Source organism: Lycium ferocissimum, chromosome 9 (genome assembly GCF_029784015.1).
Source record: "Lycium ferocissimum isolate CSIRO_LF1 chromosome 9, AGI_CSIRO_Lferr_CH_V1, whole genome shotgun sequence".
NCBI lineage: Eukaryota > Viridiplantae > Streptophyta > Magnoliopsida > Solanales > Solanaceae > Lycium > Lycium ferocissimum.
In genome coordinates this window covers 67,089,404-67,099,613 of record NC_081350.1, presented here as the reverse complement: position 1 = coordinate 67,099,613, position 10,210 = coordinate 67,089,404, and the positions used below count along the sequence as shown (strand labels likewise).

The 10,210-nt window shown below is 39.7% G+C and overlaps 1 protein-coding gene across 1 annotated transcript; it reads left to right on the top strand.

The window, feature by feature from the left end:
* Positions 1-408: 408 nt before the first annotated feature.
* Positions 409-943, top strand: LOC132032179 (uncharacterized). The gene is made up of 2 exons (XM_059421951.1): positions 409-591; positions 722-943. The coding sequence occupies exons 1-2, from the start codon at positions 409-411 to the stop codon at positions 941-943; spliced, it is 405 nt and encodes a 134-aa protein (XP_059277934.1).
* The last annotated feature ends 9,267 nt before the right edge of the window (positions 944-10,210 follow it).

Here is a 10,210-nt window from a genome sequence, read left to right as displayed (position 1 = left end):
GTATTGTCCTCGTGATCATTTATATTCTATGTGAGGCTCATAGACGTGTGTGTACAGTTAGATGTTTTATAGCTCCACCGGTTCATATTGTTGTATAATATATTGGTGGTCTTGTCGGCCTTATCTTGAGCTCTTGATACTTTACTGTTAGCCTTGTCGGCTTTATGATATACGTTATGTTGTGGCGACCTTGTCGGTCCGCATATGAACATATGTGCTGAATGATCGGATATTTCTATGTTGGGCCTTTTCTACGTACAGGTGTTCTTTGAGTTATGGTTTATAATGTTCAAAGTGACAGATAAGTCAGGTGGTTCCCGGCCTATGGATCGGAGCCCGTCATACTCCTTGTAAGGGTGTGACATGTCCAATCGAGAAATCAAGTGGATCTTGAAGAAGACGGTAAGCATGAGTAGGAAACATAAGTCGATGAAACTCGAGGATGCTCTGTGGGCATATAGAACAGCCTACAAGACTCCCATTGGCACACCTCCATACAAAGTGGTTTTTGGTAAGGCGTGTCTTCTACCGGTTGAACTTGAGCATAGAGCTTATTGGGAAATAAAGAAGCTAAACTTAGACATGATACAAGTAAGTGAGAAATGATTGTTGCATCTACACGAGTTGGATGAGTTTCGCTATCATGCTTGTGAGAACGCGAAAATGTACAAGGTGCGAACTAAGAGAATACGCGATAAGCTAATCCAACCTCTTTGGGCAGGTAGCACTGCTCTATAATTCCCGTCTAAAGATCTTTGGTGGGAAGTTGAAGAGTAAGTTGTCTGGGCCATTTGAGGTAGTGTGTGTGACAACACATGGAGCGGTTGAGCTAAAACCGCTGGATTTTGACGAGTCATTTTTAGAGAATGGGCAACGAGTGAAGCACTACTTTGGAGAGGTCATTGATCGCGAGTGGACCTCGGTGGAACTGGAAGAGGCTTAAGAGAGCCTACATCGTGCTGCGACATTAAATCAAGCTCTTCTCGGGAGGCTACCCGAGTTTGTAATAGTTGCGTGGTGAAATAAAACAAAAAAAAAAAAAAAAAAAAAGTAGAAAAAATACAAAAAGTGTCGTGCCATGACCTTAACTAAGGCGCTGGTTGGGAGGAAACCTAACGTTTTTATAGTTATAAGTCATGTTTGTTCATGTTGCAGGACTAAAGAATGAGCCGGAGCGTAGTGAAAAAATTGAAAAATCTCTCCAGGTTTGTCCATTGTGTTGGACTCGCGACGCGGGTCCAATGCGCATTAGGTAAAGTTCAGGGAGTGAGTTTCTCCGCGTTACGACTGCGACACAGCCTAAACGCATGATCAAAAAAAGTTCAGAGATGTGATTTATTCGTGTTGGACCCGCGACGTGAGTCCAAAGCAGGTAAGGGCCCATTCTGAATTTTTTTAAAGTTAAATACCACGGCCCCTCTTTTTTATTTCACTCTCACTTTTCTAAACTCTCTAACTCCTAAACGAAAAAGAAAACCCCTCCCCTAAACTTTTTCTTTCAAAGATCAAGACTTAAGAAATCTCATCCATCTTTCATTAATCCAACAAGGTAAGTGATTCCATCTTCACCACAATGAATTTCCCTTTCCCCTCTTTCCCTAGTTCTTGAGAGATGAAATAGTTAGGATTATGGGTTTGGGTGAATTGGGGTGGGGATTGGTATTGTTTGGTTGTAATTGATGCCTAGGGCTAGAAAGTGAATCCTAGTTGCAAAGGAAGGGTGTCCAACACCCCATGGTTGTGAAAAAAATTCAAGGGAAGATTCTATGCCAGAAGGTGTTTGACAAAAGTCTTGAACCAAGTTTTTTGTGAAACATTGTGAATTATTGAGTAGCAATGGAACATTAAACAACAATATGGACCCTTGGGCATTAATTACACTATAAAATTTGAACTTTTGATGGACTGTGAAAATTTGTGAACCACCAACCCAAAAATCCTAAAACATGAACTTGTCTTGTTTTGATTTTAGGATTAGTTAACTTCTTTCTTTTCCATTTTTCTAATGTAGTTTATAATAAGTATGGGGTCGGTTCAATCCCAAATTTCGCGTGAAAGTTGAAATAACCATGATTAGGGCCCGAACAATTGAAGGGGCCACACATGCTAGACTTGAGTACACATAATAAAATGAAGCTTGGGGTCATTTCACGACCTCATTTGATTATTGAATTGTATTTAGCATTTGGTGTGATGTTTTTTCACAGGTAAAATGGTTAACAACAGAGGCAAGGAAGAACCCCAACACAAGCTCCTCCAAGGGTAAAAAAAAAAAGGAAGATGTGACCCCCCAAAAGCTAAAACAACTACTAAATCAAAGTCGGGGGGGGGGTGCTAGGTAGCCTACTACTAATATCCCGCGGGCTCCTTCTTTGAGGCTTGCTCTGAATATTCATGTTTCAACGGAGGAGTGGTATGAGTCCTTCGACCCCTCGGCAGGGTATGTCCATGAGCGGGCAATAAACTCAACCCACTTGCAGCGCAAATACCGAAATGTCTACAATAGGATTGTGAAAATGCGGTGGGTGTCAGTCTTTGAGATGCCGGGACCAAAAATTATTGCCTTGGTGCTAGAATTATATGACAACATCTAGGTCAGTCGTGCTACTAATAAATATGATGATGTTTGGCCATCATCCATTTATCTGAGGAAAGAGTGGATACCCTGATGGTGAGCTTGTTGTGTGTATAGGTCGGAGTCCCGAATTATGAATTGAGCCATTAAAAGAGTTCATCCGTTGGCCAGATTACAAAGGCATCTACGAAACATTTTGTGGGCCTGATTCTAAGGCCACATGGGCTCGGTACGACACAAAGTCTTACAAGCATAAGATTCTGAGCATGAGTAATTTCAATCAAGAAGCTCGAGTGTGGTTAAGGCTGTTAAATTACCGTATTATGCCGCTTGTGCATTATTTCGAGGTTGCAAAAGACAGAGTTAGGATCGTCTACTTTCTCATGATGGGGTAGCAGGTGAACATTGGCTATTAGATGATGCAAGAGATGAATAAGGTTCGTGAGGGCAAGTATAAGCGACTGCGATTTTTCAATACACTCGCCTCCTATCTTGTGAAGCTTAATACTTCTTTTCACGAGTCCTATGATCTAGTGCTAGCAGTACCTGATGACATAATCAACATCTCTAATGTCAAAGCTCCAGAGAAGAATGTGAAACACCATTTTAATCCAACCGAGGAGAGGTCAGCCCAATCCACTGTCTTGTTTCAGCTGTATCATATGGCATTGGAGGCTTGTGTGCAATATCAGGTGGGTTTTTTGAATGTCTTTACTTGAGTCCCGTACACTGTGCACTCCCGAACACTCATGGGTGATGAGGCCTGCCTACCTAAGGAAGAGGATGCTAACTCGGTCGATTACATTGCTGTTAATCCTGAGGATGAGGAAGGATAAGAGGAGTCGTACATGCAGGGCGATAATGAGGAGCTAAGAGAGGATGATGAATAGGCCCTAGTGGGCCCCAGGTAGTATCTCTCAGCTTACTCTACTTTTTTTTTCATATCCATTGAGGACAGTGCATGAAATTAAGTGTGGGGTGGGAGGTACATCTCGAGATAGAGGATACTTATGCCTTAGGAATTTTTTTAGGAACCTTACTTTTACTCTTCCTTTTTGTTTAGGATTATCCTTAAAAAAATAATGAAAAATATAGAAAAAACCAAAAACATTTTATTTTCTAGTTTCAGTAGGCTTTTGGTAGTGGAATAAGTCATCAGTTAGGATTTTTTTTGTTTTTAGTCGTAGAAAGGGCTTTTTTCCTGATGACGGGTGGATGACAACCTGCTTGAGGGAAAATTAGTCCATCGAAAATACCATTCAAATGCTAGGTGCTCGGTTTAGGTGAAATATTGGCAATGTGAGCTTTCTTGATGTTGATTTGAAAGCATGCCGTGAAAATAGATGACCTTTCTCAAAATACTCAATTCATGTTCTGTTTGACTCATGTATGACCCATTTGGCATTATATGTATGTGTTGGTTGATTTAAGGAAAAATATGATCCTTCTTGTGTCGGTTGTGTGACATGTGTGTGTAAGGATTAAAAATTTATCCATGCTTGGTATTTGATGTCTAGAACTTGCCTGGTGTGTTCGTTAAATAAGATGACGTATGTTGTAACTTAGGAAGTGATAGAGGTATTTCTTCGTTAGCCAAAATTTTAACTTGTTCTGTAACGACTCATTTGGTCATTATTGCATTTTCGGCACTTTTGACCCTTTTTCAGGGTTGGTTAGCTCACTTTTGACCCTTTTTCAAGCTTGGTTAGCTCACTTTTGACCCGAGGGGACCATTGACATGCTTCCCGGGTGTCTAGACTTGCTTCGGCTGACTTTTTGTGAAATGTGGGCTTAAAGCGAAAAAGAGTTGATTTAAAGTTGACTTTTAGGTAAACGGACTCTTTTCAGAAATTTGTCGATTCCAAGGAGTCCGGATGGTCATTTAAAACTTGTGTGTATATCTAGTTCGGTTCCCAATGCACTCGCATGTATTTTGGGACTTGGGTTGGGAAGTTCGAAATGATGTATCTGGGGTTGACTCGATCAATGAGACTTTCGTTGGGAATTTTGAGGCCACGTGTGCGTTCGTAGCATGTTTTTATGTATATCTACATATTTGGTTTTTGTCCGGAAGGTTTCGAGGTGGTTCCGAGTGTCGATCTCAAATTTGGAAGACACTAGAAGTTTCTGGTGTCTGGTGGGCGCCAATGAGGTGGCGCCATGGCGGTAGGGCTGACAGCTAATGCGGTGGTACCGTAGCGGTAAAGCTGACCACCATTGCGGTGGCTCCATGGTGGTAGGGCTGACCACCAATGCGGTAGCGCCATGGTGGCCTGTTGATCTCCATAGCGGCCGACGAGCAGTGACTGGGGTATTTAATGGTATAGAACCCCAAGTCTTTTCATTCATTTATTATTCCGAAGTAGTTCATCTTGGGAGCTTTTCTAGAGGTTTCTTGGAGCAAACTCTTGGTGGTAAACTCATTTATCATCTCTACCTAATCTTGATTCTTTATCTCACCTAGTTATCATTAATCCATGCTAGAATCTTCCTAAGGTTATGAGAACCAAGTGGGTTTAATGGATATTTCATCTAGGGTTCTAAATCAAGAGTTGTTGGTTGGGTTTATCCTAGATTATGATGTATCTAAGGTTGTCCATCATATATCTTCTATTATTAGTGTTGAATCCTTGAATCAATAAGTTAGGGTTTATACCCAAAATTGGAGTTTTTTATACCCAAAATTGGGGTTTTACTTGAATTTCAAAATTGGGTGAATCTTTGATAAAATTTAGCAATTACTTGATGGGTTTTGATCACCTAGTGTTAAATTTGATATTTTACCCCCGAGTTTCCTGTTTGGCCCGTGTGGGGCCCGTTTTCCTAAATTCTAAGGTTGGTTTTGACCTAAATTGAATGATAGAAGTATAGGTATCAATCTTCATGATTTCTAATCTAGATTTCGAATATGCCTATACTTCTTTGATCTTGAGGCTCAGCGGAAAGGCAAGGCAAAAAAGTGATTTGTCGGTGTTCTTTGTTCGGCCATCCAGGTAGGTTATGGCTTACCCTTGGTGAGACTTCGTATAGCGAAGCATGTATTTAGATTATATTATCGGAGAAACATGTAAACCTTCGGGTATGAAGTTGGGTTAGATATTGTCTTAGGTTGGGTCTTGTTGCGTGATCGGGGCTAGCCAACCCATTGTGTTGTGATTTGATTGATCTGTTGTGCTGGCTTGATGCCACGTGTTGTTAGTAGATATTGGGAACTATTTTTACATCTTAATTATGATATGGTGGTATTTTACTTTGACATTGATACGAGCATAGATTTTCGTAAGACCTATATAGTTGTTGATGGTATTGTTGGCGTACCCATGTTGGTGCTTGTGATATTTATATATTGTTGGAGTACACATGTTGGTGCTTATGACATTGATATACTGTTGGCGTACCGATGTTGGTACTTGTGATATTAAGCTGATTCTTGATGGTGACTGTGTATTTCACTCATTCTCAATATTAATGACATACTGTTGAAACACTGTTGGTACTTGTTGAAACATTGTGATGAGCATGGCTCGATTTTTAAATGAGAGTGATGTGAAAGTACGATATACGATGTTAGTTCTGAAATCGTGGATTGAGTGAGTGTATGGACTCCGCGGGTCCCCCAGGGTGGTGCCGGTGAGAACCCTCGTGGGCAAAGATCCGGGACAAGTGACACTTAGACTTCTCGAGTGACCTTGGGTTGTGCTACCGGGACGTCGATATTTCCATCCGGAGAACATGTGTACATGGCATTGCATTCCATTGCCATTTATACATCATTGCATTGCATCGTGGCTTATATTGTAATGATCCAGTGTTATACTTGTTTGATTGATTCAGATTGTGTATATCTCGAGACCTTACACACTTGGATTTAGATGCTTCAACCTAGGTGATGACGGATACTTGTTTCTGATTGTTGTGACGTATACTTGTTGATGTATCTGCCTATCCTGCTTTATTATCTGAATTATGTTAGCTATGCTTAGTCGACCGATGATACCTACCAGTATTGTTATTTTGTACTGACCTGCACTTGCTGCATTCCATTATGAATTTAGAGTATAAGGTTGGGTCTGCTCCCATCTCTCGTGGCTGATAGTCGTCATCAGCATAGTATCGAGTTTCCAGGGTGAGCACGAGACGTTCGCTGCCTTGAAGACTCTTCCTATTTATGTCTTACTATTTCTATTCTGAGACATAGACAGATTTATGTATTATTATTCCAGACTTGTATATTTTCATTAGATGCTCTTGTATGACTTAGATCAGACCCTTGGGGTGTTTGCTTATTTCTGCATTATTTCTATTATATACTATTGTGAGACTTCTTTGTTATACCTCGCACTTTCAGAGCATGAGCACGCCATGTATTTCACCATATTAAAGGAGTATCAGAGACGTCCCTTGAAGTTTTGAAAGGTACAAGCTATGGGAAGTACGTAGCAATGAAGTAAAGGATGAATTTCGATCTTGTAAGTCGTAATTGGGAAGGACAACCTTGGAACCAAAGGACATGACCATTATCAAGTATGATTAATGATAAATATCATGTATGGAGAGTTTCGGAAGATTCCGGGACCAAGCAAATCGAAGAAAATAAGTTTGTCAAAAATTTGAAAGAATTTTGGATAGAAATTCTAGGTCAACTTTAGAGAAGTATATCTCCTAGTATATCAGGAGTTTTGAAGTCAAACAAAATCCTAAATTGAAGTTCAGGAAGTCTAGTTTTCAACTCAAAAAATCGTTAATCAAAACGACATCGGAGTAGGGAGTTATGGGCATTTCAAGATACGCCCCCAAGCTGCCAAATGGCTCCCCGCGGGCCCCACTTGGAAAGTCAGTGGAACCCACTCTCAAGGGGTATAAATACTCTATTATTCTCCTTTTTTCATCACTTACACTTATTTTGAGTTCTAGACACATCCATACACTTCTCTTAAACACTTATAACCCCTTAAATCAAGAATTCAACAAGATTACACCAAACTAGTTCATGAAAAGTGATTGTTCATGTTTCTACTTGATGTTGTGGTGAGTTTGGTCTTGAAGAAAGGTGGTTTGGCTAAATTTCTTCAAGTATAAGGTATGTTCTTTATCCTATCACTTATGTTGAGTTTATTCGAAGGTTTAGCAAGTCTTAAAAGTGAAAATAGTTATGGAGGAAAGGTCAAAAAGTGTTGTGTTGTAGTTGTTGAGTTTATGGACTGTTTTGAGCATGTTATAGCTGTGTTGTTGGACTAATTTCCTTGTATATGGATGGTATCTAATGCTGTTGTGTGTTGATGAGACTATGCTCCTTGATTGGGAAGATAGGAAGTGTATATTATTATTGTATGTTGATAAACATAGTGTGGGATGTTTTATGGAATATTTTGATATTGATGATGATCTTTGTTGGTGTTAGTGTTGTTGTTGTTGTTGTGTTGGCTGTGGGTATTGTGATTTCGGGCTAGGGATATAAACAAGGAGATGCTGCTCGAATTTTGACAGATTCTAAAGGGGTTTAATTTGAAGACTTAAGATAAGCATATGCCGATAAACCTAACAGTAGTATGAATTATTTTGAATGTTAATTAACGAGCTTGGAAGGATAAGAGTTCAGTAGTAGGAGACCAAAAAGGTATGTAAGGCTAAACACTTTCTTTCGAAAGGCATGACTCTTTTCTTATGAACCCATACATGTTTTCCATAATATCCTTAGTCCCCAAAAGCTAGAAGTTCATGATTCTCAAAGTTCTTCTATTGCCAAAGATAAGTATGTTCCATGATGATAATGATGATGATTCTAGTTTTGGAGATTCCAAAGCTTAGGGATTTGATGCTATTATGAGATTATTAAGCTTATTTCATGATTTCCTTGATTTTATCCATTGTTGTTGATCTCACCTCATAATACTTTTTGCTTCGAGGTGAGATATAGCGATGATGATTATTCCATTTCCAATGCTATCCAAGTTCATCGTTCTTGATACTATCATGACACTATTGATCTCATCTTACGATAGTTGATTTTCTAAGAAAAGACATGGTGATAATTATAATGATGATAATGATGATGTGATTTTGTTTATGTACTCTTATATATGTATATATATAGTCATGTGTGATACCGAGTCCAGAAAGAGCCGAGTACATATATGACCGAGTCCCGAAAGGGCCGGGTACAAATATGATCGAGTCTCGAAAGGGCCGGGCACAGATATCACCGAGTCCTACTATGGCCGGCTACCGATATTGTATAGGTATGTATGTGGATATATGAAATGTTTCATCTAGAAAAAGGTTAAGTAAGCATGGTGAATGTCTTAAAGGGTATCATGAGGTATAAACGGTTCTTTTATCTTATGTTATTCTTCGTGCTTTTATCATATTACTATTCATGCCTTACATACGCAGTACATTGTTCGTACTGACATCCCTTCTTTTGGATGCTGCGTTCATTCTCGCAGGTAGACAGGTAGACGGACCTGACCCATAGGAGCTCCATCAGCAAAATCTCAGGAGTGCTCCATTTGCTTCGGAGCTGCAGTCTGTTGGTACTAGTCCTTATGGTCACTTGTATTCTATGTAGAGGCTCGTAGACATGTGTGTACAGTTAGACATTTCATAGCCTTATCAGTGCATATTGTTGTGTAATAATACGGTAGCCTTGTTGGCTTGTGACGATAGGCATAGTTGTTGACGATTATGTAGAGCTGTGCTGTTATTTTGTGATGTATGAACCTTTACAGATTATGATATCCGTGAGCTATCTTTATGGTCCACCCAAAAATGATTATGAGATTTATTCTTAGAATTACTCGGTATGTTAGCTCCGGGTGCCCATTATGGCCCTCTGGTTGGATCGTGACAAAAGTGGTATTAGATGTTACACCTTGAAAATTCCCCTTAAGCGTATAGTGAATAGACTAATGAGGGGTACGATGTATACAAGGTTTGGACAAGTAAGAACTAGTATGTGATGATGCTAATTAAGAATTTCAAAGGCATTAGACGTGAGGAAAGAAAGTTGTTAAGAGAAGCGAGACTTAAGTTAGTGTATCGGACGAGAATTATGAGCATTGAGTTAATGATGTCCTAATGATGTCCCAAGAAAGAGTTATAACATCCCTTCGAATGATATTGAAGTGTTGAACAAGTGTTAAGAAGGTTCCATAAGGATCGGAGATCAAACGAGTCGACGAAACAAAACTCGAAGAACTGGGCAAACATACGGCCAGACATCGGCCGTATAAAATCTGCGGCCGTATGTCCAGCCGTAGATTTGACCCGGAATGGCATGAGTCTGCGGACCAATTATACGGTCCAACATACGGTCGGTATGTTTTATACGGACCGTATGTTGGTCCGTATAATTCCATCGGGACTGAATTCCATTTTATATAAGGACCATTCTCCATTTCATTTTTTTCATTTCCCTTCATTCCTCCACAACACAAGAAGCCTCTAAAGTGTTCCAAACAATTCATCCATGAGAAAACCATAGAAATCTAAGATCAACAACAAGAAAGCAAGAGAATCAAGTGAAGGAAACGCATTAAAAGTCATCCAAGTCAAGAAATCCAAGGAGAGATAAACTAGGGTTTTGGTGCTAAGGGTGAATCACCACTCCAAGCTTGTTCCTCTATTGTTTAAGGT

Coding starts and splice junctions, on each gene's coding strand:
- LOC132032179 (XM_059421951.1), top strand. CDS start 409: ATGAGTAGGAAACATAAGTCGATGAAACTCGAGGATGCTCTGTGGGCA. Junction 592..721: donor TAAACTTAGACATGATACAA/GTAAGTGAGAAA, acceptor CTCTTTGGGCAG/GTAGCACTGCTCTATAATTC.